The 27,329-nt window shown below is 36.8% G+C and overlaps 1 protein-coding gene across 3 annotated transcripts in view; it reads left to right on the forward strand.

Moving 5' to 3' along the window:
- Positions 1-27,329, forward strand: part of acss3 (acyl-CoA synthetase short chain family member 3) — a 59,135-nt gene that overhangs the window by 18,145 nt on the left and 13,661 nt on the right. For all 3 annotated transcript variants that reach the window (XM_038281347.1, XM_038281346.1, XM_038281348.1), the window contains one exon: positions 5,907-6,010. In XM_038281347.1, coding sequence (XP_038137275.1) covers positions 5,907-6,010 — 104 coding nt within the window. The remainder of the gene's footprint in view (positions 1-5,906; positions 6,011-27,329) is intronic.

Below are 27,329 nucleotides of genomic sequence, written 5' to 3' on the forward strand. Positions count from 1 at the left end.
TGATTCAGATACAAGTTGAGATGATCACATTTTTTTAATGTTTGCTGTGGACTAGAAAACCTGGACCTGGGGGTTGGTTTGTCAGTTTATTACTTCACTCTGGTTGAGCAGTCTGAAAATACAATCATAAAGCAATTGGGAGTCTTTGCGACCTTTGGTCCCAGTGACTCATTCACTAAATGTAGAAGTGTGTTGAATCCTCTGCTAAAGACACTGAATGAACAGCACCTTATAAACTGGGGACTGGCAGACAGATTATCTCGTGCCGTCTTCCAGTTTTGACCCCATGTTAAGTCATTTAGGCTGTAGGTTTTAGTGTATTATGTTTATCAAAGTTTCATTTTCTTTGGCTTTGAACAAGACGTTTCACTATGCCATTGATGAAGCAGTAAAATGTGGACAATGGGACATGACTTTGCTGCCATGTGTTTCAGTACACCTTCCATTTTAAATGGCAGTGATTTACTTGAGTTTGCCAATTTTGCAAAAATGGAGACATTGTTGGTTTCAATTCTATGTCATCTCCCCAGTTGGCTAAAAGGTGGGGATTAGATAAAAACAAATATATTGCAGATCCCTCCTCTGAACAACTGTTACTTTAGAACATCACTACTACGGGGAAAAAAAATCAACAAGGGTTTACACACTAACGGGCCAAATAAAAAAGTCACCACCTGGATTTAACAAAGCAAATATGTACAAGTCTCCCATTGGATGATTATGGCATAGGTGATTATGGTTCAGCTGGCAGCAAGTTATTTCACCCCAACTGGTGCAATGGTTTGCTTCTCATTTATAAATAAAAAACAAACAAATCTAATGACACATTCGGTAGTCGTTGAAAAGATGTTGGTCTGTTTCAGAAGGGCCAAATAATTGGCATGCATCAAGCAGAAAAAATATCTGAGAAGATTCTACAATCTACAGAAATTGGGTAAAGGACTGACCAAAGCAGTATGAAAAAAGGAAAGGAAAACCACTTGTCAGTGAGGCGAACCAGAAAAGGGTTTTGGTAAAAATTAGCTGTGGAGCATTAAATTGGACTCTGGAACACTGGAAGTAGGTCATACAGTCTGAGTCCAGATTTACCCTCTTCTAGAGTGATGCGGACTCATGGCAGAAAGTGAGGCAAGTGAAGTACTGTTGCAGTATTTGTGTCTATTGCCTACTGTACAAACCTATTGGTGCAGTGCTGTGATCTGGGGTTGGTGCGGTTGGTCAGGTCTAGTTTCAGTAGGAGTAAATGCTCAGGAAATTAGATTAGTTGACTACCTGAATATACTGAATGACCAGTTTCTTCCTTTATGGCATCTGCATATCTTTCAAGATGACAATGATGGGCTAGAATTGTGAAGGAGTGGTTGTTGCAGCATGAGAGATAATTTTTCACACATGGATTGGCACAGACCTTAACCCCATTAAGATATTTTGGGATGTGCTGAAGAAGACTTTGCGCAGCAGTCAGACTCTACCTTCATCACTGTAAGATCTTGGTGAAAAATTTATAAAACAGTGGGTGGAAATAAATCTTGTGACAATGCAGAAGAATCTAATCAATGACAGAGCGAATGAGTGCTGCAATCAAGATAAAGGTGGTTCAGCAAAATCTTAGTCTGACCTTTTTGTTTAAGTGGCATCTTTTTTTCTGGCCAGGCAGTGGATCTGGATTGTTTTTGCACAGTCTGTATCATTCTTTTAAATTATCTGTCAGTGTTTTATTTGCTTATATAAACTTAATGCACTTTAGACACTTCTGAAAATCCGTTTGCATGCTTAATATTTTAAATATACCATCTTTTACTAATAACAGTTTGTTTGTCTTTATTTGCAAAGTTAGCTTTTCTTTTTGTTATGTTATTGAAAATTGCCTGTATTCACATGTTTCAATATGTTTCGCTTTGCTACTGGGGCACCTGAATTTCCCTACTGAGGGAAAATTTAGGATATTTCCCTTCTATTCTCGTAAGAATGACTTTTATCGTAGCTAAACCTATAAAGGATCTGCCTGTACTAAACGTTATGCTTCTAATAGAAACTGGGATAAAAGTTGTGAATCTATGGTAAAGGGCTTTTTAGATTTATTACCATGCACAGTTTACTGCTAGAGAGTTGAAAACCATAATTTGATGCTGCTCTCTTGTTCTTTCTCTCATTTATTGACGTGGTTCCAGGATTCCCTCTGAGCCCGTTTTGCTTTGTTGAGCCTTTTTAATATGATTCAGCTGCATCCCTTGTTAACATAGCAGAACTGCATAAAGATGTGGCACTAATTCAGTTACCCACAATTCATAGCATGAGAATACACGCCTTTAGCAGTTTTTGAAGAGACATTAATGATTCTTGGAGATCAGCTGTGTCTTTTTGCTCTAGACTTTGACCATGACTCAGCAATTCTGTAAAGGGGAATTCCCAGCAAGATTGGACGTTACAATTTAATGTTGTATAACTTTATCCATACCTGTTTTTTTTTTTTTTTCACAACAGGTATTCTTTCAGTTTTTATCATACTGAACCATAAATTTGGTTTATTTAATATTTTCTGTGATGGTTACAGTGTTAAAGGTATAGTGGAGAATCTTTGTGAATCTAATTTAAAAATATAAAAAAATTCACATTCACAACCCTGTACCCCCTCCCCAGAGGGAACGTCTATTACGTGCAAGAGCATGTACAAGCCCATTTCTCCTCGTGCACGCTCTGTTTAAAAGTTGCTGTTTGCATTGCCCATTCAAGCTTACTTTCCAAAAGATTCGCAGTTTTTCCACCATCTCATATTCGCCAATTCACTCGGTAAGTGAAAATGGGGACGAGCACGTAGGACGGCCTTAGGTAAAATTGTGACCAGAATGAGTTACAATTAGGAGGACCACTTATTTTGATGATCCACCCAGAAAAAGACCATCCTCCACTATACATTTAAGTAGTGGAAAGAAAACACTGCATGGTTTCCTTGTTCATTTTGGATAGATGTGTTCTGCCTGTGACAAAGTGGTGTAGTTTGTGTTTACCACTTGCCCCTTATTCTTTTTTCTGATTTGTAATGCTTAAATTTAAACATTAGTTTGCAACTTTGACTTTCACTTACTATCCCGGGTTGTTTGTGTTAGCATTATGTTTAGGTTAAAGCTATTACTTCAGGATTATTGGATGAAATTGTTTATTTTGTTTCAGATTATATTCATGGTTTTTGTTTTCCTTTTTACTCACCATTGTTTAGGTATTTCCTACTAAATTGACTAAATGATGTCATCCATTACTTTGCTGGGTTCTACCATTTAGAGGGTTTCCTTTGGAGTTATGCTTTGTTTGTTTTTCTTTAAAGTAACTTTTTGAGTTATCTTGTTTCACACTCTTTATTTTGCAGACTCTTTCTTTATGTAGATGAGTTTGTAATTTAGATTAAGTTTATTCTTGTTTCTCTGTTTAGACTTTGTTTTTCTTTTTACCTGTTTAATTGAGGCTTGGTCCACTCAAGTGCAGGTGTGTTGCGGCTTGATTATATAAGCCCTGAGTTCTTGGAAGCTGGAGGAAAATGTTTTGTCAGAGTGAAAAGGAATAAAAGACAACAGAGAAACTGGAACCGGTGGCTGAAGCTGTTTTTTTTTTTTTTTTGGTTCACCTTATTGACCCTTGACCAAACTACTTCACACTGCCCCTTTTATTCTATTAAAACACAGTAATATTATGAGAAGAATTTAAATCTATGGGGAAAACAGGTGTTTCTTTGTAACACAGATTTTATAGAAGGGAGTATTTTAACATGAATACTAGAGATACTTCTGTTATTTTTCAATGACATAAAACATAGTTGTCTTTGGCGGGAACACAATGCAACGATCTGCTCCTAGACAGCTAAGATATTGTAGTGTAGTGGTGTAGTAAAACATTTATTAAAATATGACGGAGGACGTGTCATAAAATCGAAGTCACAAAATAGTGACTAGTAGTACTAGTAGTACTCATGGATGGCATGCAGACGTGTCAAAAGTACCTGTGTTCTCTGCTTGAATAAGATAAACGTACAGATACCTATGTCATTGTTTATTAAAGCCTCTTGTAACTATCTATTGTACTTCTTTACGTTAAAAAGCAAGACTTCTAGACTAGGTTTAGGTGCACTTTAGTACAAATGTAAAATTAAGCTTTTGCTTTAAATAACAAAATACTTCTGAAAAATTATTCTCTTGAAAAAAGAAATAAAACAATAGGTTATTTTGTTCACTGTGATCTAAGAGGGAACATGAATGCTGGCTTGATCTTATTTTGTTTCTCAGACAGTTTGATAAGGATTTTGAACTGAACAGAAGTCAAGAAGCAATAAAGTTGCAAATAGCATTAAAATTGCAATAGAATTTGAAACATGTTCATCATTTGAATTTAAAGTAAAATTAAGGAGGATGGCCTATGGGAGTAATCTGGAGTGAATGGGGCACTAGTGGACGGGGATGAGGCCCAAAAGAACTTGAGGCCCGAGCATTCTTCACATCTACCAACGAAAAAAAAAAAAAGGATTTATTTTGGCAGGTGGATAAGTACAGTAATGTTTCAGCTACATTGCAAACGGCTTAACATGTGTGTAATACACTGGTTTAAATTTAGTTTTTGTAGTTTTAATGATGACAAATGTTCAAATCTGTCCATTTCATAACTGTTCCTTTAAAAGTTGTTACAGCAGATGAAATAGACTGAGGTAATTTTGCTCTGCTTTCTAAAGAGGGATGTAAGTAGCAGGTGGGATTGGTTGTAAATATGTTACTAAAAAGAAATGTTGCCTTTGAGTTGACCCACTGCCTTTAACAGTACATTCTCTTTATGCACAACTAAATCTCTTATAGTTATTTGCACAAAACAATAATTGCAGACACTACCTTTTTTATATCTTTTTCTGAATCTGTGGCTTTAGCTCAAATATGAGAGCTGGTATCATGCAACTTTTAGGTTTCCCTTGCCCTACATACCTGAATTTAATAGCTAGACTATCTCTATAGCACGCAGTCAAGATAAGCACAGCTCTGCTAATGAGTTCATATTAATGTCACGTGGGTTGAAGCAGAGATGCATCTAAAATTTGCAGGACACTGGTCCTCAAAGACTGGAGATTGAGACCACTGATCTAGATAATAGCCTTTGATTGTTTTGTGTTTTTTTAAGACAAAAACAGATTTGTCTCATTTAAAGGTCATTGCGGATGAGCTAATTGGTCATATGGTGGCCACTTGCACGGCTACAGTATGGTAGATGCTGTAGATTTTCTCCTACAGCCTTATATGGGCTAATAGGTTGTGTTTTTCCTTGGATATGAGCAGCCAGGCGCAGCCGTGTGAAGAGGTTCTTGCAGGGAGTGATGTAGGAGGAGAGGCTTCAGATAGCAACTGGTATTTCTGGGGCCATCAGTAGGACAAATAGGGAGGATATAATGAAATATTGGAGTTAAGATTTAAAGTAGAAGTTCAAACTTTGGAGAATAAGAAGCTGGCCCTGCAGAGCCAAGATTTTCATATCATTTTGGTATTTATTGGCCTTCATTTGGGATCACTTCAAAAGCAAGATTAGTGGGACATCAGGCATTAAAGCAAGATTAAAATTTCTATGTTTTAGGAAAACACAACCGATTTTTTTGTTTTCTGCTAAATGCTTAAAACCTGTAAACCTTTTGGCATTTGAGTTAACATCAGGAACACAAGGCATTAATTTTTAGGCATCACATCAAATATTCTTTCTTCTGAGACCTCGTGGAAAAAAAACAGCTCTACAAGATGAGGATTAGAGTCTAGGTTTTAGATTTTTGCTTCAATTGTTCAGGGATTATTTTCCTCATAATTTTAATAAAATAAATAATTCTTACTGTTTGTGTTTAGACACTTTCATCATACTTTGAGTGACTGAATGTGCCCATTTCTTCATAGGTTGCAATCGTTATTCTTGGCAGGAGAGCGATGTGATGTTGAGACGCTGGATTGGGCCAAGAAGAGCTTTGGGGTTCCAGTTTTGGATCACTGGTGGCAGACTGGTAAGGAGAAATTCATACCCATCATTCCTCAATTATGTAAGGAAACATAGGAAGAAAACATAGGAAAAATAGGAAGGAAAAGATATTAATGGACTGAAACTCAAATTAAGGGTTTTCTATGTTGGATACGTTTGTGTTCACATGTTCCTGGTAAAATCCTAATGGATTGATAAATATCTGAAGACAGGAAGAGAAAACACATCCTATAATGTTGACTGGTGTAATTCGATCAAGTTTTTATACTTAAATGTATATTAAGATTAAATGAAAGGGTGGTTAATGGATTTGATCTGGATTTCTGCCCCAAAATGAATTGCATGACCTAGATATTCACTTCTACACCTGCAGAAATGAAGAAAAAGAAAACACAGCAACAAAAGAATACATGGCAACAACAATGCTGACCAAAATGTTGATAAAAACTGTTCTAATTGGTAAAAGATGTTAGTCTCCACCTTCAGCTCTAAATGCAGTGTTTTTCTATACAAAGAACCAATTTATTTCCCAAACAGTCGACAGACCCCACTGTGCCCGCAAAGAACCTCACTGCTGCTATTATAACACCAGCCCAGGGGGTACCACCGACCGGCCCAGCGTCGGCTCCAGTCAACAAGTCCAAATGTCTCCAACTCCCTGAAATAGAAGGGAAGAAGACGCCCCCAACAACATAAACTTCACCCTCTTCATGGCACCCACAGCCTCGCGATACCCATACCTCCTTCTGAGGCTAACTGAAAGTGTAGAAGAACGTGCAGTGATTTAAAATATTATTAAATCTTACTGGTGGTGTAGATATATTATTTTTATAAAAATAGAATTATATATAAGACTCAGCAGAACCGACCAGCCGCCCTGCGTATGCATATGACACGCAACCACAACAGGAGCCCAGTACCAAGCCAATAGACGGACCCGCTGGGAGAAGAAGCATATTTTTCCTGTTTTTATTAAATGTCACACTAAGAGTGAGACTGCATCTTATAACAGTTTGCTCTGACATATCCCATGTATTTGTTCTGTGGAAGCAAAAAGTAAAGGTTTGCAGAAGCCTGGAATTATACATGATGGTCAGAAAATTAAAGCTTTGTGGGTTTTTTTTCTCTACGACATCTTTATTATTAAATATTGGATTTTCAAAGTGTTTTGTGAATGGATTTGTGAATGTAGGGAGCATACTAATGTTATATCCTCCCACCTCCCACAGTTTGATTGCTTTTATCCCTAAGTGCTGTAGACTTATGATAAATTTGTTAGAGCACAATTGGATATCTCTTTGGTGTGAAATGTCCTGATGGTGCAAATGGAGGATCGATGCAGGCCGAAATGACATATCTATGTTAAATATGGAATCAATGCTGCTGTTGAAAACCAGATGACCTTGAGCATTTGAACGTCTCATTTTCCTCAGATATGTGTGCAGATTAGCCCACTTAACAAATTAGTCTCTTAAGAAAAAAATTGGAGTTTGTATAGCTCTGTGTTTTGGAAATGTCATTTGTGACATCAATTGTTGAAGCTGGTCAGTGCATCATAGCAAAAACTTTGGACTTGCATCACTCTTTTGTTATCTGCCTTTAAAAGGCTAAATTTTTGATTGTGAGGTTTTAAAACTTTACTGTCAGACCGCAGAGTACAAAGGGAAGAACCTTTAAAGGGGTCAATTGTAGACCTAATTTAAAAAAGGATGCAGACAGGTGGAATTAAGTTGGTCTTCAACATCTGACACTTCTACAACAGCAGCAGAAGGTATTAGCTGTGGTATCATAACTGGAACATCAGTCAAAATGTTGGGAGAGCATCAAAAGATGAAGAGAATTTCTCCTTAATACATTTAGAGGGACGCATATAGTATAACTTTGACGGCTTTCAGTCTGGATTTTTGTGCGACATGCCTGTCGGTACCATGTGAGCATGCAGATCTGAGTACCCCAAAAGTAAGAGCCAGAGTTTTCATTATCAGTCTGTTTAGGTTTACATGGATGACAGTAGTTTTGGCCTCTGGTGTGATAAATGGAGGTTCAGACCGTGACCTTGTACCATCAGGAGACCGACAGAGTCCCTTCATCTGAAAAAAGCCAAAACATGATACGCAATATTTCTAAATTAATTGATACGTGTTCAAGAATGTTAAACTACTGTACCCTTAATGTTTCTTTAAAACATTTGGCAATGATCGTAGAAGGGGATTTTTATTAATGCTTTGGTTCAGAGTAGATCTATGAACTAGTAGGAACTAATATACATAATATATTCGATAATGCTATCATATACATATCAAGGTTCAATGTGTTTCAGTTGGAAACTCAGACTAAACTGGAACCTAAAAACACTTGATATTAAGTCTAAAATAAGATAATTGTTTAACAGGTTTAAAATTATTATTTGTAACTAAAAACATTAAATCAGTTGTTTTATTTTTCTTAGAAATTTACTGTTGCTTCAAATGCTAAACAATATAGTTCTGTTAGGTGTCTTATGAGAACAGAGTTTTAAGAGCACAATCACATATTTTGCACACTAATGAAGTAAGAAAACATCCATTGGACAATTTTAATACAGATCCAAATTCGCTGGGAGGTCAAGTACATTTAATGCAGCATTAGATGTTATTTTCAAAACATTTGATACCATTTCTGATGTAGTCTGTCTGATTTGACTGTTGCTGGAAGATTGGGAGTGCTAAGCAAAAACCAGGAGCTTTAAACCATAGAAGGTAGCTCTATGATAGTAAGAGATGAAACCATATATTGACATAGAATAAAAGCATATCTGGCTTCATGTCAACCTTGCCAAAACAGTTGGCAATGTGGCAATAAGAATAATTATCTTGATGCCAAAAAAGAGCCTTACAGATTTTGCTTTCACAAGTGGAGCAGTATGGCTATTGCCATAGTGTTGAGCTTGATTTATGCATATCAATAGCTTTATTATAATTTATGCAGGGAGTATTACAGATTATGGACTGGGCAATGTAAGTACAACAGGAAAGGAAAAAAAGACAAAAGATGATAGAAGAGATAAATAGGGAGATAATGATAAAACATCTTAAGTCTGCTTCATCACCTGCAAAGAGATGTAAAAAGAACAGTACAACCAACAGATATTGTACAGTGGAATCCGCTTATATTGACCAGTTACCGGTTAGTAACCAGTTGATTATTATATCCGAATTTACTGTTATTTCACTTGTTTTTTTATGCAAAATATCATCTAAATGCCATTTGTGTCGTTTTTCAATGAGAAAAATGAAAGGAAACAGATAGCTTCCACATTTACTGAATTTTATTACAGTACCATGCAAGTTTAACTACAGTATACTGCGCTGTGTGCAGACACAATATGGTCGCCTACGTAACTTATGTGCTGTGCGTCGGCTCTGCTGTGCCGCAGGTGCATTTTTTTAAACAAGTCTAAATTTTAAAACAAACGGTTTCATAGAACAACATTGAAGATAATGGCATAGGCTACAGAAAATTAAAGCTAGCCTATGTATGTCTATTTTGTGTTGCGGATCTGCTGCGCCGCATTAAGAAATCACTTCGCATATTTATCCCTGGATCAGAGTGTTGTCCAAAACAGAATTCAAAATGATGTAAAAGGTCAAAGTTTTTGAAACCAACATGCAGGAGACCAATCTTTAAAATGTAAACTGTACTGGTACCCGCGCCAAAGCGTTCTTGTACCTCCACGATGATACCGGAGTGCTGTCGTCACTTTCAATCCACTTAATTATTTTTGCAAGTTTATATTCATGGCTAAAGATGAACTCTAGAAGCGGATTTCTTGATTACTATAAACGAATTGTTTAAACAGCATTTGTATAGAAATTATTCCTTCCCAAGCCTTTTGAACACTATAAGCGGTTGATCACTATATCCATGACCATTATAAGCTGATTCCACTGTATAAGAGATGCAATAAAGTAACACTTTGATACTCGCTGAAGTATAAATAGTATTATTTATTTTGACATGTATACTTTGGTAGCTGAAGATCAGAAGGAATCTCTTAAGTACCTGGAACCAAGTTTGTTTTCTAATGCCATAATAACTTGTTTTAGTCCTGAATTAATTTAAACACCTTTATGTGAGTTTTTTTGTGCATTGGGTGTAATTTCTTTGTCCAGGTGACCTTTCAGCTCACTATAGTACAGGAATCGTCTCACAGTGGATACTGATACACTTCTACCAGCTTTAGCAAATGTCTTCAAAGTGTAGTTTTGCGTTTGTTCTTGTAGAGGGATAAAACAATACTTCATCTCAAAGACCCAGAACAAGTCCACTTCCTGAAATGTTTGATGGTTGGATATATCCATACTTGTTTCAACAGATCAGTGTGGCGCCTTCAGCCATCTGGAGTTTGTACCCGAGGGTAACCCAGACTTGCGGAGGTTTAAAATTCTCTTTGATATCCCAACTGTTTTTTTTTATGGTATCACAAAAAGAGGGAATATGTTTGAGGTGTTGCCTTAAACTACATCCCCATGTGTGCCTCAAATTTAATAACAAAGCCTGCAAAACCAATATATCTGGGCTTAATAGGAAAACTTGAAAGGATCAGTAATCCTAATACACAGAAACTTCTGAATTTAGAAAAAGTAGGAAAATAAATTTCAATTCTAAATAAGAAATATTTAATGTTTGGCTGACAGACAAAACGAAGTGCATCTTTTTTCATATAGCTATTATATGTAAATATTTGTTTTTGTTTGCATATTATAAAACTTTTTTATCACAGGTTCCAAACATGATTGGAAATATTCATATTTGAACAAATGAGGATGAATGAAAGCTGTTTTAAATGAGAAATTGATGCTATAGGTGATGGTAATTAACTGGTTTTGTTGCACATAAAAATTTTATGCTGGGTCTAGGGTCTTTCACCAAGGTCCCCATTGAAACCATGTCATGTCCTGCATAGTTTAATCATTTTTCTGCCACCAAACACTTGAGTTAAGAAAGTAGGTTATAAATGGACTTCTGTAGATGGAAGTAAAGGAATAATTCAGGACACTGGGCCCATGAAGAATAGAATTAAAGACTCCAGCAACAGCGTTTTTTTGTCCTTTTCTTTTTTTAATTGGATTTGGTCCCAATGTTGTTGTTTTTATTAATATTCATCAATCTTGCTACAAGTTATTCATAGCATTAGAGAACCTTTTAAAGTTTTATGATTATGCAAGGGATTAGCATAATCTATAAGCAGATTGACATTTAGTTTGAAATGTTAACCTAAGTTTTGTAGGTTTAAATTTCATTAATTCTGAGTATTAAATAAATTTGTAATACATTTATCAGTACCTATAAGCCATCATTACAATGATGCACTGATTGTGGACCACATTGTACACTGGAAAAAAATTGAAATCTAGATAAGTATTTTTTTCTTAAAATAAGTGAATTTTTCTTGGATTTAGGAGGTAAAAGAGACATTGGGACAGTATAATTTACACTTAAAATAAGAAAAAAACAATTGCATTGTCTTATTCCAAGTGCATAATATCTAATTATCTTATTTTTAGAGTAAAAATAATAATTCCACTGGCAAACCATGACATTTACCTACTCGAATAAAGGATAAATACACTATAATTAGGATATTTTTACTTATTTCTAGATCGTTTTTCCAGTGTAGAAGTACTTTTACAGGCCATAGATATTCATACTGCAGATTTTAAAGCATATGGCAATTTGGGACCTTTTGATGATAGCAGAGCACATATTCGTATATTTAGGCTTTTTTTAAAATTGGCTTTGTGACTTATATGTCTACCCTTGAAATTGTAGAGCAGCTGTATGACTGGATACAAAACTAACTCACTCTGTAGTAGTTTGCTTGGATAAATCTCATTCTTCTTGTAGTTAATCTTTGAGTTAACATTTCCTCCTGTTGAGCCCAAGTGTTTATAAAATGGTTGTTCTGTTCAGTTCTTTCACCCATACCTCTAAAATAAATCCTTTTACATTTTGTGGCCATTCGAACCAGATGATTTATAGAGTTTAGAGAAAAACCTCTGGTCCCGCCTTGATTTCTGCTTAGATGTGCAAATCGAGGATGATTGTTCACCCTCTGCTAAACTCTGGCAGCGTACAGCCGCACTGGAATCCAAATGTTTTCACCACTTTTTTATGCTAGAATGGGCTTCTTGCCATCTCTTATTTTCTTCTGTGTTAGACACTGACTTAATTAGGAAAGTAATGAAACTGTCTTTATTCATAAGTCAGTCTTCACAAATGTAGCCTTATTTAAATAAACGTAACCGATTGTTGGCTTTCTGTAAAGTTTGAAATGAACCGCTCTGTTCTCTGTTGTTCAGGGTTGCCTTGCATATTGCATTGAGCCCTTCCTTTTTTTCCAAGTCATAGTCCTATTATCTTATCTTAATATGTTTCGCAATTGTTTCATGTTTATAGCATGTGGAGAATATAATTAAATTCCAATTGTGTTAAAGCTTATTTCATTTAGATTATCTTCAAATGTTTAACTTTAATCACCAAAAAGGTCTGAAATCCCTTCCTTGCTTATTTATTAAATTGCGTTTTAGTACCAATGTTTCTATTGTCATCATTCAGTATTGCATGCAATACAGAAAAGACTGCATGTGATGATTGACAGAATGCAGAAGTGATCTGGAAGCTAATTCCCATGTGCATTAGTCTCGGTCATGCTTCAGTCTTTGTCATCTCAGGCTGATTCATAGTCTGAGATGCGTCTTATCTGTTGTCTTCCAACTTTTACTGGCCTAACCCAATGTGCTTATACCCCCTCCCCCCACACCATCTAAGAAGTCATGAGTGTAGCACCTTTTGTCACCTCCAACAGAGGGAGATAAACCAAGGATCCCCTCACATGTGTTTATTTTTTGACCCACCTGCTGCCAGAGGCTTTCTGTGCATATGAGAATGTGTCTCCCGTTTTGAATCTCGATGATAATCTCGGCGCTATTTTAAGACCCAAGTGTCACTGGAAGCAGGCGGAGAGGGCTGAGGATGGAGGTTGCTGATGTCACGACTGTTGCCTGGCAACAAATGTGTATTTCGGGTCTGCAGGTTTTGGCTGCTTGCTTAATAAGGGTGACAGATGTGCTTTAGATGCTTTAGGTGTGTGTGTTTTGGGACTTTTCCCTTTTCTACCTTTTTTTCGTTACCTAAAGTCAACCTGACCCTCTCACAGCTATTTTGATCAGCATTTCTCTCTTTAGCTTAGCCAGAAACTGACCTGGCACAGCCATGTACACATTGGCCAATGTCAGAAAGTCTACCAGTGGTAGCTTCTAAGTGTCTATGGAAAGACGATGTAATAAACCAAAAAAAAAAAAACAATTTTAGAGGAAGTGAGTAATCACAGAATCGAGAGATTACAATATAAGTGAATAGAAAAGTAAAGCAGCAAAACATACATAAAACCAGTCTGGTTTGACTTTTTTCCGAAACGTGCATTGAGTAAAACTTGAAAGTCAGCTGTAGAGGAGCCCACCCCCCTTAATGTGGCTGATAAAAATGCATTTTTACTCAACAGCAAAACTAGCATCAATAACAATAAACATTGCAATGTTTAAATGACTGGATTAAAAAACAAGGCACTGTAGAATTTGTCTGACTAAAAATCACTTTTGGGTTTAAATTCCTGACCAGCAACTACCTAAACAATTACATATTTTCTGCCCAACAAGAACTGCAGTTGGAAGTTGCTACCGTGGAGAGAAGATTCAGGCTGTGGCCATAATAGTATAACTATATAGCCCCTAAATTATACTAAAATGAAAGAAATTCAAGATTTTCGGGCCGATTCTCCAGTCGCGCTGAGTTTCAGCCCCAACTTGCGTTCTGTGTCGTGTGTTATACAAGGGTAAATGAGGTTGGATTAACCTCTAACGACTACCTCCCAATCAGGAATCTTAAGGTCGGGAGAAAAATCAAACATATTTGAAATTCAGTAGGCCCTCGTAAGGTGTACGTGAGCAAATCCTGCTACTATGAGTCCTTTTTAAAGAACCTCGAGCAATGCGCATTTGCAAACAAGAAAGTTCTTCTTCTTCCAGACTGACGAGTCCAACCAGCACCATCTCTCTGTGCTGAGTCTGATGTGTGGTTTTTGGAAGCACGGTGTGAGCAGGTAGATTGCTTCAAAGCATTTGGCCATACAGTGTAGGAACATACATCGTGAGCTGTGAACTTTTAAGCCTATGATTTCATTGTACAGTTTGAGCTGTAGCTGCGTGCAACGATTGAAAATATCGCACAGTGTATGCCCGACCTTAGTGAGGATGTGGGCAGCAACATTCTGATCAACCAAAGTTGTAGCAGAGCTATGAAGACACTTTTCCAGTAATCAATGCCACTGAGGATAAAGACATAAACTAGTGTATCCAAGATCCTGTTGAGATGTTAGTCCTTTATTCCTGAAGATGTTCTGTCTTTATGCGCCTTTCTTTCTTTCTAGTTGTTACCTAAAACTCTGTTAACTTTTAAATTCACTTCCATTTGTCCAAAAACAGTTTTATTTTGATTCAGAAAAACATTTTAGCTAATTAATGCATTAACTTCTTGTATGCATTTACCAGCACTGGAATGGTTTCATAGTCCCCTTGTGACATTAATGTACAGCTGTGTATCATCTGCATCGTTATGGTAACTTATGATGTTTATTAAAATCTGTGCTGTGGGAACCATGTAGATATTTCATTGGAGGGGCCCTAAGATAGACCCTTGGGGACAGCCAGTTGTAAGTTTTTTCTAGTCTCAGATGTAAAGTTACCTACTGACAAAAAAAAAGACTCTGTCCTTCTTGTAGGGTTTAAACCTGTCTAATACTGTACCAGAGGCCAACAGTTTCAAATCCTGCACTGAGGTGCACTTGTGTCACACAGACCACACATGAAGCAATGATGTTACTGTGAATATTACTAGTTCATGCTCTCTTCTCTGATTTTTGTTCATTTTAGTGAGGTTGGCTGTGTTTGTCCATCATGTCAAGCAAAGGATTGTGGAATTCCTTATCATTCATCATTGCCAGTTAAGGACTTAATGCGTTCCCTACACTAAAGGAACTATTAAAAAAAGCATGATAGGAAACATGCAGCTTTCTTTTCTGTGCAGCACTAGTCAGACAACACTTATGAAGAACGCTCAAGCATATCCCCTTTGGCTGGAGAGTCGTCGTGTCAGACTGTTTTGGATACAGCCTTAAACTTGTAAACTTTCACTGTTTTCAAAAAAAAAAAAGAAGATAAATGAGGCACAAAAAGCATGAACTCCCCAAAGGAACTCTTTTTCTATATGTGTCTGTAAAGAATACAACCACATGGAGGGGAATAAGTTATCTGCATTGAAAAGTTTAAAAATAAAGATGGAACCTCTCAAAGCCAGAGGCTCCGAATGTGTTTGCTTAAAATCAAATGAACTGAATACAGTAGCCTCCAGAACAAATTGCATCTCTGAGGTTTTCCATTGTTATTTCCCTTAGTGGCTCATATGGGCATCAGCAGTTTGCAGCCACTAATGAGCAGGTATTTCCACTTAGAGCTTCCACAGGGGCTGGTTACATCTGTGTTTCTTTTTACCCTAAATAGATTTGAGATGTTCTCACCTTTGTCAGAACAGGACCTCTTGCCAAGAGGTATGTTGGATACAGCCTAACCTGGTTTAATTGGGACAGGAACTTAGGCTGCTACTGATATTCTTTCCAAAGATAACAGGAAGGCTTAACACATTGCAAAACATTCACTTTTTAGTGTTAAACATCCATTTTTGTATTTTTTTTTTTGCTACGTAGTTTTACAGCGGGAACCTTCTACGATAAAACTGAGGGCTGATGCTACAATGCATCTTTATAAGAAGCCATTGAGAGAATATAGTGCATAAATGACAGGGTGAAACATTAAATCATGTTTTTATTACATATATGATCAGGCTGTGTATAGTTATTTGCAGCACTTTGCTTTGGATGCAGTTTATTTTCACACACTCCTAAGCTAAACATGGCAAACATGGTAATTATAAGACGAGAAAGGAAGGATTGTTTGCTGCCTTTGTAGAGATGAACAGCTGGTAACCCCCCGTTGATTACTGTGGTGTTTTCTTCTTACAGCAAGCCTCAATACTTCATCTTTTTTTTTTTTTAGTTTTGAGAATATAATTAACTTTGTTCAACCCCCTAAATACTTTTGGGAAAGCCCATCCCTCTCTGAAATGCATTTTCATATAGACTGCATTAGCAACACATAGACTTTATCACAGTATTGGATTTTTAACAAAATACCCATGTCTCCTATGCCTTCCTATTAATAAAATCCTGGTAAAGTTGACTGAGATAGACTCAGCTGCTATAATTTTGACTAAACAGCTTTAGGAAACATACCGTATTTTCCCGACTATAAGCCGCTACTTTTTCCCCATGCTTGGAACCATGCGGTTTATAATGTGGTGCGGCTTTTCTGTGGATTTTTCGCAACCCGCCAGGGGGCGCTTTAGCAGAAAGTAAAAAACGAGACGGTAGGGAAGTCAAAGTTGGAAATCAAAGAAGAAGATAGCGCTAATTTTTATTTAGCACTTGTAAGCAGCAGGCACGACGGAGAATTTTGTTCAAAGCCATACCCACTCATCATGGAAACCACACGAAGAGTTCGTATGATGCCGCTTTCAAGTTGAAGGCCATCGATCACTGGAGACGGCAGCGGGAAGAACTCATCCAATGTAAAAAAAACTAGAAAGGCTTTCAGAGGACATAAAAGCAGGTGGCCTGAACTTTAAAATGTTCTTGAGGACTGGGTTAACACTCAGAGAGCAGGTGGCCGAGGTGTATCCACCGTGCAAATCCGGCTGAAAGCCAAATCATTCGCCCGCGAAATGAATATTGAGGATTTCAACGGAGGACCGTCTTGGTGTTTTCGATTCATGAGAAGAAAGAACCTGTCCATCAGGGTGCGGACAACTCTCTGTCAGCAACTCCCCCCAGACTACCAGGAAAAAGTTGCAAATTTCCGACAATTTGTTGAAACAAAGATTGCGGAGAACGCTATAGGACCAGACGAGATTATAAATGTGGATATCTGCCTCTGACCAGGACCGTAAACAAGACAGGTGCATCATCCATTATGGTGAAAACCACCGGACATGAGAGAACTCATTTCACCTGCGTCCTGGGCTGCACTGCCTCTGGAAAGAAGCTTCCCCCGATGGTTATTTTTAAGTGCAAAACTATACCGAAAGACCAGCTCCCGAAGGACATAGTGGTTAAAGTCAACCAGAAAGGATGGATGATAGAAAGTCTAATGAAGGACTGGTTAACGGAATGCTACGGAAAGCGCCCAGGAGGATTTTTTCACGTGAAAAAGGCGCTTCTTGTTTTGGACAGTATGAGGGCCCACATCACCGATTCAGTGAAAGCTGTCATCAAGAGAACCAACTCAATTCCTGCTGTGATTCCTGGAGGCACAACAAAGTTTTTGCAACCTCTGGACATCAGTGTGAATCGAGCGTTTAAAGCAGCACTCCGGAGTGAATGGGAGGCTTGGATGACGAGCGGCGAAAAATCCTTCACAAAAACTGGCCGCATGCGAAGAGCATCGTTTTCTGATGTCTGTCAGTGGATCCTAACAGCGTGGAGCAGCGTGAAGGAATCTACGATCACCAACGGGTTCCGAAAGGCCGGACTGCTGCGTGAAGAGGGCACCGCAGCTTCAGAGCCAGCTTCACCCCGGGATGACAGCGACACAGAGAACAACTCTGATATCCACACAGAAAAGGTATGTGATGAAGCTCTTCTGATGCTGTTCAAGTCCGACACTAAAGAAGATGACTTCAGTGGTTTCAGTGCGCAGGAGGACGATGAATAAATCATTCAATAACTTTTCTGTTTTGTTTGATCAGCACTTTTACTTTTGTGCTACAGGAACCATTCCGAAACTAATCTGTTCAGTTGTGTTCTGTTAAACGAGGTACCGGTAACCATTTCAGTTGTTATCAGCGGCTTTTACCCCGATGCGGCTTTTAAATGTACTTCTCTAGTTTTTTTTTAAAACTTAGTGGGTGCGGCTTATATAGAGATGCGCTCTATAGTCGGGAAAATACGGTACTATTCCTACTTGATCCTGTTCCTGTATCTGGCATATGATTAACAACTGTTGATTTAGCAGCCTTGTGTTATTCAGTGGAAAAAACAATTTAAATGAAAGCACAAATCACAGGTTGAAAATCAGTGTTTGCAAATGAAAACATGTTAATGTTATAGAATACCTTTTTACTTGCCTTGCCTATACTAGTTAAATGTCAGTGTTTTCAAATCATTAGGAAGAACTCATGCTAAAGTTAATGCTTAAATATTTTCAAAAGGCGTATAAAAAGAGATGCGTTTCATTTCATTAGCTTTGTCATGAACTCAAACAATCACCTGGATCAGAGCCTGCACGAACGGTTGTTTTGCTCACAAGGTGGTCGGCATCATAGGAGCATCAAAGGGTGACTGAACTCTCATGATAGTTTTTTTCACCATTTACACGTCAGACCTACAGTATAAGCCAGACTGCTGTTTGCTGCTGGAATACCTAAAAGACGCTGCTGTTGGAGATGGAAAAGTACCTAAGCATAGGAGGTTTACATTATTTCTATGAATTCCTATAGTAAAAGGATTGTTTGATTCCAAAGATTTATGTACAGTTCATATCTTTTTAATTGCTCTGTTGAAGAAGATATTTTACAAAATTTTTAAAAATCTTCAATTTTTAAACCGAGGTTTACTAAATTGTTAAATAGTTTTTTGTTTACATTCTAGAATGAGAGAATGTATGCTATTGGCAGTTTGATGCATTAATGGTCTAATCTTTAAATATTTTATTGCAAAGCATCATTCTAATTCACTTAAAATAAGATATTTTGGTCCTTTTAGTTAGGTACTATTTCAAATAAAGTCACATTAACTATTTTATTGTTTTACTAATGGCCTTTTGAGAAATATTTTTTTACCATATCCCTCTTCACGAATTGGTACGTTCATTAGTGAAAAGGTGAACGCATTAATAAACAGCACTGTGCAAACAATCAGAGCTGCCTGAGAATTGATTACTTTACAGCTAATGGAATGAGTCACTAAATAACATGGACATATAATGTTTTATAATGTTTTGGTTACTTGTTTACAGTCATTTAACTTTTGGGTTACAAGCCGTTGAAGTAAAAAAAAAAAAGTAAATATCAGCTTGTTTATAAAGAGTTGAACTGATAAAGTAGATAAAAAAAAGAAAAAAGTAAATTATGCTTTCTATTCTCATATGCGACTCCACCATATGTTGTTACATTGAACTTGGCTCACTTCTCTCTGGGTTCCCCTCATTAGAACGCATCACACAGACAGCTTGTAGCACTGCTGTTCAAACTTATGATATGTCTGAGTTGTTTCCTTTGGGACTGTTTGCTATTCTGTTTGGTTCTTCTTTAGATTAGAGTTGGTGTCGTTGCCAGCATTCAAACGAGAACCGAAGATCGGTTACAGAATGCATGAAGAATTCTGACTTTGTTTAAAAAAAATTTGCCATATTTTTTTTTGTTATTGTTTAAAAGTAATTTAAAATGTAAATTTTATATTTAACTCCTTCATTACTATGATTTTACTGTGTATGGAAATGTTTTCATATTTTGTCATTTTATGTGAGTCTTACATAAATAAAGAGCATTGTTCTGTAAAGGAAGTGAAAGGATAGATGAGTTGTAAAAATACTTACTTACCATTTCATTTACATAAAGCTCCATTTTAACAATACCCTGTCGAACCATATTTTACTGCAGTTATTCTTTAAGAGCATCTACACAAACCTTAAACACTCTGTGCAATAACCCTGTATAATAACCCTACGACGAAAAAAGCTCATATCTGGATGCACTGTATATACCGTACTATATATATCCCATGTACCTTTCTCTTCCTTTGGCACCTTCTTCTTCTCCTTTGACTATTTGAGCTGATGTAAAGAGTAAATTTCCCCACTGTGAGATCAATAAAGTAAATCAACCAACTGAAAGTTTGACCAATTCTTTGCTTATGAGCCCAAGCTGAAAATTGCAACTAAATTTGTTAAACAGTATAATTTCATTGCTACAAAACATCCCTTCTTTGCACCAGCTGCAGCTACAGTATGTAACTGGTGTTCTACTAGTAGTATGTGTTATTAGTGAATATCTGCTCCCCATGATTCCCAATCAAGTCCCCTGTCCTCAAATGCTTCTCATTTGATCAGAGGACATTCTTCACATGTAAACAATCTCCAATTTACATCTTGTGGCTTGTTAGAATCAAGAATCTTTGTCATTATAGATGAAAGAAATGTTGCCAGGACACCCAGCTTGGAATGCACATAGATTAAAAAATGAATTTAGATTAAAATCTACGGAGGAAAAGTGGATCAATTCACTACCAGCTAAAACACACCCTGAAAAGAGAAGAATCAAATTGTGTACATGGGGATGCAGAATAATTTTACATAAAGTGAATCTCCTGCTAGTGCAGCTTATGAACAGACATCGGTCATGAAATCGAATATACCGTGTCTATGGGGGGTGATTGCTTTCACAGCTCCGGGAAAGAAACCATTTTGTGCCTAGAAGTGATTTTTGCTCTAAAAATGTAGAATGCAAACCTATTTGTCATGAGCTGTGATTTCCTGCTGGTCCTCCAGAAATACTATGAGCTTCTTGGTAACTCGTATAACAACTCTCCTCGTCTGGTCTGTCCATTTAACCAATACAAGAACTGTACAGTTTAGGGGATTTATTCCTACTCTACAATTCAGGACTACTTCCTTTATTTCTATTCAATAAAATCCACATTAAATATTAGATACCATAATAATTTAAACATGTTCAAATATGCATAACTATATGTAAGCCACTAAACGTCTTATTTTTTAAATGTGGGGAAAATGGTGAAATTAAACTTTTTTTTTTAACACATTACCTCTGTTAGGTCCTGTTCACATTCAAATAAGCAGTGATCTCCATGTAATTCAGAAAGGAAAAATCATTTTAAGGTTTAAAAGGATTTAATACAATTTAATACAGTCAAATAAGAGAACAATTATATACGCATACAATTATATAAGAAAATCATAAAAATATTACTGCAAAAATTTCTGAAATAAAGTGTATTTAATCTTTGAGTTGCTAAATAGGATTATTTGCCAATGGAATAAGTATTTTTACTATTAGAAAAAGATTAGATTATATGTGCTTGAAATTAGACAATGCAGTTGCTTTTTCGTATGTTAAATGTAAATTGTCTTTTTCCATTGGTAAAGGGTCTCACTTACCTCCTCAATTCAAGAAAAAATGCATTTATTTTGAGGAAAAAATACTTATTCAGTTTTCAATTTTTTGCTGTGAATCAATTTCTAAACCTCAAGCTTGGTTTTCCTCCATCAACTGAAGGAAAGAGACCCCCTAACTGGGGTTTTCACCCCCTTATATTCTAAAACTACAGCTCCTTAGGCTCCATCAGTCTCGCCCAAAATCAAGGATTGCAGTTTCCTGTCTTGACCCCCAGATCACATTATGTCCATATAAGGTAACAGAAATACACAGAGCAGCATGCATCTAGCACCTCTATGTAAAATTTCCCTTCTTATTTAACTTCATTTAAACTCATTTTTTAATAATCCTACATTTTAATTAATTTTGTTTTCACTGGTTTTGTGTTTTTATAGGATTTTTGGTGTAAAATTGCTGTTGGAACAAACCCTCAAAGGTTTTCAGGTCTGAAGCTTAGGACAGCTGTCTACTGCAATGTAAACACCAGTCTGACGCAATTGGTTTAGAAATCACAGTCAACTCAAGCCGAGTTGTGAATTTGCTGCTTTAACATTTATACACTTGAACCACTGTGACATCAGCCCCCGCTGGCCTTTAGCCAACATCGCCTGCCTCGTATATATAAATTGCACACACACAAATATTAGGTTGTTTAAGCTTTTTGTTCTAATAATAAAATAAAAATCAGTACAGAAATCTTTTTTTTTTCTCCCTTCAGAGAATGTTTTTTTCTTTCTCTTTCTTTCCAAGCTGCTCACGCTGGGCCGACAGTTCAAAGCAACTTTTCTGCGTCAAAACATGCCACTGTGTTGCCTTCTCTGTTATTCCCGAGTGTCATCCAACATTCTCTGCTTCTCTCCACTCTATTCATCACACACAAAAGGCTTCACACTGGCCAAAGTAATCTTCTACAGAAAGGAAGATTGATTTGTTTGCGTACAGGAGGACAAACAGCAAACCTACTGAAAAAGGGAAAAACAAAGTTTAAAGCCAGCTAGGGGAATGTGTGTGAAAATAACTCAAACCAAATGCTCATTATTTAGGTAAATAAATTTTGCATAATGAGAATACATTGTCAAATAACGGTTGATTTATTCACTTAAATATAATCATTTTTCTGCAAATCTTTAACGTCATCATGGTTGCATTTGTTTCCAGTGCTTTAATAATACAAATTACAAATGATATGGTTCCGTGTTGTTCCTCCTCCTTTCTTAGTTCTTTCTCTGCAGCTCTAAACTCCTCCTTTTTTTTTTTTATCTAGAGGCCTTTAATAAGCGTTGATCCAGTATCGGTAACATTTATCATCCTGGCTCCCTACAATGTTGTTTACAGTAGTAAAGCATAAGGAAAACACATACTAGATTTAATTTAAACGCATAGAGCGGACAGTCAAGCGAAAGAAAGATGAAGCTATGTCCCATAATGTGGAAATCTTCATTGCTCTGACACACATACTCATGTTTGTACAGTATGCATGTTTCATAATGTATACTCTTTCCTCTTTTGCAGTAATAATTTCAAAATACATATTTGTCATGCTTTAGTAGCAATATTCATTAGCTTATAATATGAATATGATAATTTAGCAGAGTGATATTGTATTGTATTTAACCTTTAAAGCCTAATGAAGTTGGTGTAGCTAAGTGACTGGGAAACTAAAATGGATTAAGTTGTGGTTGGATTGAGGCATGGTGCTGTGTTGCTCTTACTCTGCAGTTTAGACAGCATTATTATCATGCCTACACTGAGAAGGAATGGAAAAAATTAAAACAAAGAGAACACAGAGTGGTACAGGAGGGACGTCGAGTATGGTCTGAGGTGGTAGCATTTCTTATTAACTAAAAGGGCACAAAGCCTCTATGGATACAATTGACCCCACCTTAACTGCACTCAGGATGGGTTATGTTAGAATAGAATACAATAGAAAATCTCTTTAATGTCCCACAATGAGTGAAATTGTGGTGTTTCAGCAGCAAAAGGTTATAGCAGAAGTGGTCACACAATGTGGACCTTACGTTTTCCTATAGCCTAGCGTGAAACATTTACTGATACATCTGGACCCATAAAGGGTGAGGCAAAGACAATTTTTGGACTGAAATGGCTTAGATAAAGGTTCTATGAAAAACAAAAGCCTTTATAAAATGTATTGATGTTTCAATATATGGTGTTTCTGGGGGTTAGATGTTTTTAAACCTTTTTATTCTTTTTGCACGATACTGGATAACATGTCCATACTGTATGGTAAAAATATATCAGGATGCATACTAAAAAAATAAATAAAATCAAAAGCTTTTATTATCATATGCACAGTAAGGCAAGGTAAGGCAAGTCAAATTTATTTGTATAGCACAATTCAGTACAAAGAGCTTTACATGATTAAAATATAGGAAAATAAAACAGAATCAAAGCAAGTAGGAAAAAAATAAATAAAAAATGCAAAAACAAAAAAGAACATTAAAAACAGTTGGACTAAAGAAAATAAAAAAGTTGAACTAATGATGTTTCAGTTGAACTGTTCAACTAGAAAAGTCGAAGGCAGTCCTAAACAAATGTGTTTTTAGTCTTGATTTAAAGGAACTCAGGCTTTCCGCACTTTCACAGTTTTCTGGAAGTTTGTTCCAGCTAAGTAGAGCATAGGAACTAAATGCTGATTCTCCATGTTTAGTTCTGGTTTTAGGTATGCAGAGCATACCTAAAACCTAACTAAACTAAAACAAAAAAGCTTTCCTGTATAAGGAAATTCATAATTTGTTGTCCACACTGAATGCTGAGACAATAATAATGAAAAATGTAAAATAAGCATGCTGGTAAAAAGATTAGAAACGTAACAACCAAATATAATGACTAAGAACGTAGATTAGAGAATCATTTTACTACATTAAATTGCATTTTGTGCAACATTCAGAAGTTAGAACAGTATTGTACAATCATATTATATAGTATTTTCTGTTATAGTGGTGCAGTAAAATGGAGTGTCCAGATATGAAGAGTGTATGAGGTGGAGTTGTGCCCTTAAGGGGGTTAAGCTGTTTAAAAGTCTGATGCCTGTAGGGGAGAAATTGTTGTTAAACCTGTTTCTGCATCATCCTCCTGTACCTCCGGCCAGAGGGAGGAGAGTGAATAACCCATGCTGGTGGTGGGTGGGGGTCTTTAATGATGGAGGCAGCTCTACTGTGAACTTGGATAGTGAAGGTTGGGTGTCCTGGTGGTCTTTACCAATATCTGCAGGTGTCTGCGGTCCCACTTATGGAGCTGCTGTAGCGCACTGCGATATTGCTTTTATAGATTATTGCATATTTTTTCCAATATTCAGGCATTTTCTGACAAGGAGTCGTAAAGATTGCATGCCACCCATACAGATTTGTCATTTAAGAAATTAACATGAGTCTGTAAAGACTAACATTTTTATAGTATATAATTTAACACAACAGACCAGAGCTCACAAATTAGAGTACCGTGGTCCGGATCCGGACCCAACCTGATTTTAAACATTTATAAATGACTGCATGTTGCCTGATGACAGTGTCTTACTTCATTTGTGCCGCTTCTTCTGTTAATATGGTAAACCCCTCCAGAGCGCCCGGGAACAGGCTGCATGTAATCTAAGTTAGCCAATGAGCTGTCAGTCTGGGTTGCTGCTGCTAGCTACTGTACTCTTTTAGACACAGCAGGCAAACCTGTGGCAAGCCGGGTGATGGGAAAGGAGAAGACAATGAGAAAAAGAGAGCAGAGAAAGTGTGGACTGCTGGAAGAACTGCGGTGAACTGGTGAAAGAAAAGTGAAATGGCGTGCTCAAAGATGACCTTGCACATTTACTGTAGAGGATGTTTGTCTCAACCTGCTGCTGTGAAGCAAGATTCTCCACCATGAACAGAATCAAAAATAAATCTGGATCCAGGCTCAAAATGAGCACCTTGATATGTGCTTGAGAATGGCTTAGTCTCCATTTAAACCCAGGTTTAAAGTCTTGCAGGGCAGCCTAAAGCTCACTGCGAACATTAAGCCAGAAAAAAAATAAAATAATGGTCAGTTCAGGTGTTTATAAAAGATGTGAATCAGGATTTTGTCTATATACCAAACTGACAGATTGTTGTTAAATATTTTCTTCTTTTTCTCATTTAAAAGATCAGTATATAAGATGGATGCATAAACACCTGCATTTTATTTCAGTGTTAAATTCTGTTTAAAGTAACAGATTCTAATTAAAAATGTCTCCAAACCTTTACTGGTTGTTCATTTTCTTTATTCGGACCCCGTTTAATTGGTTACCCCTGCTCTAGACCATCAGGGAATTAAAAAAGCCAGTTAAGATCGCTTTAATGTAAAGAAATGTAAAACACGAGCAGTTCTAGAGAACTTCAAAGTGCTTAAAAAGGCCCAGTATCTTCCTCCTGGTAGCCATTTCATTATACAATGCTGTGAGGGGACTATCATTCACAACCAGCTTAAGACTGAGCACAATGCCGCCCATACTGGGAATGCACATTGTCCTATGACGTGAATTTACTTTAAATTCCATCTGCTCAGCATTTTCTTGATGACTTGCTTATATGCCCTGCAGTATAAGATCCAGGAAGCTGCTGTGCATGCAGCTGCTTGGTTTGCCTAATGTCACTGTGGTGATATCTTACCAACATCTCCAGGCCACAAATGATCATAATCAGAAACATAAACTGACATGATAATGGTAGGATTTAAAATTTAATACGACCGTAAATACATGTTGCACATCAGGTAGAATTTAAGCATTTTACAAGATTGAGTAGAATACTGGTATAGGTGCATCGATATATTGCTTATTTAGAAAGCGCAATTAAAAAATTTTGGAAAACCTATTTTCCCAAAGACTTTAGGGTTTTTCTGTGTTCAATCATGGCATTGTTTGAAAAGTTATTTGTTGGCATCAAAATGGGTGCAAACTTGGGAAGTGTTGTTACTCAAACTGGTGATGATCAATCAAATCGTTTGATGTGACGTTAACTTACAAACCCCTCATCATAGGAAACATTGTCATCCTGTTCAGATGGCTCTGTGGGTTTTTGACTGTTGAGATGATGGCATATTTGCAGTCTCTTTTACCTGAGTTTTCATTTTTTAAGATATCTCCTATTTACTTGTTTTTCAGAGTGAGTTGATGACCGGGTTTTATTCAGTTGTATTGCTTTTTTATTTAATTTTTGGAGTGAATAAAGAAATAATGATAAAATTTGCAATTTCAGCATTGATGTTTCTTGCAGCACCTCCTATCACAGTCCAAGTCAGACACAAATAAAACACCCACCCGTCATTCTCCTATGTTGTTGAATTCATTTGTTGCGTATGGGCTGTTGTCATTTAAATGAACGTGATACCTTTTTTTATTTTCTTTTGAACAGGTTCCATGATCTAATTTTAAGTGCTTAGAAAATGAAACTGCAATCATCACCCTTTTTTTGTGTGTTGGCTTTTCCATTTTACCAAAGAGGGCTTCCCTCACCCCTCTTTCAAACTGACTGCCCTCTCTGTCCAAAATCTGAACATTATCATAAAATATGCATCCTCTGTTCTTGAAGTGCCAGTGTAGAGCTTGATCTTGCACAGAGCCACTGGCTCTCCTGTGCTGCACCATGTGTTTGGTAACCCCTGTATGAATTCAGTCCTTCTTTACTGGACCACATAAACAAGCTTTGGGTGTTCTGTCCTTGGGATTAACTAGTTTTTGTCTGAGTTGGTTGTTAGTTTTAAAATTCTCTTGTATGTTATGTTTAGGTAAATTTCATATGTGACTTCTTGATGGATGTCAAAATGTCTATATAAAAACTGAGCAAAATTCCAGTTGCCTCAGATTTAAGCCTGTTTTTTTGGTCACCATGACCCCGATGGCTGGGAGTTTACACAGGAATGAAAGAAAAGCAGAAATAATTCCGTACTTATCTGGAAAACACAATTTTTTTTATGACTGCTCGGGATTCGACGTTTATCAATCAAAAATACTGTATCCATCAATCTGGGATATCTCTTTTCTAAACTGACACTTCCTT

This window comes from Cyprinodon tularosa, unplaced genomic scaffold, assembly GCF_016077235.1.
Source record: "Cyprinodon tularosa strain WSP-4 unplaced genomic scaffold, ASM1607723v1 ctg17, whole genome shotgun sequence".
NCBI classification, from domain to species: Eukaryota; Metazoa; Chordata; class Actinopteri; order Cyprinodontiformes; family Cyprinodontidae; genus Cyprinodon; species Cyprinodon tularosa.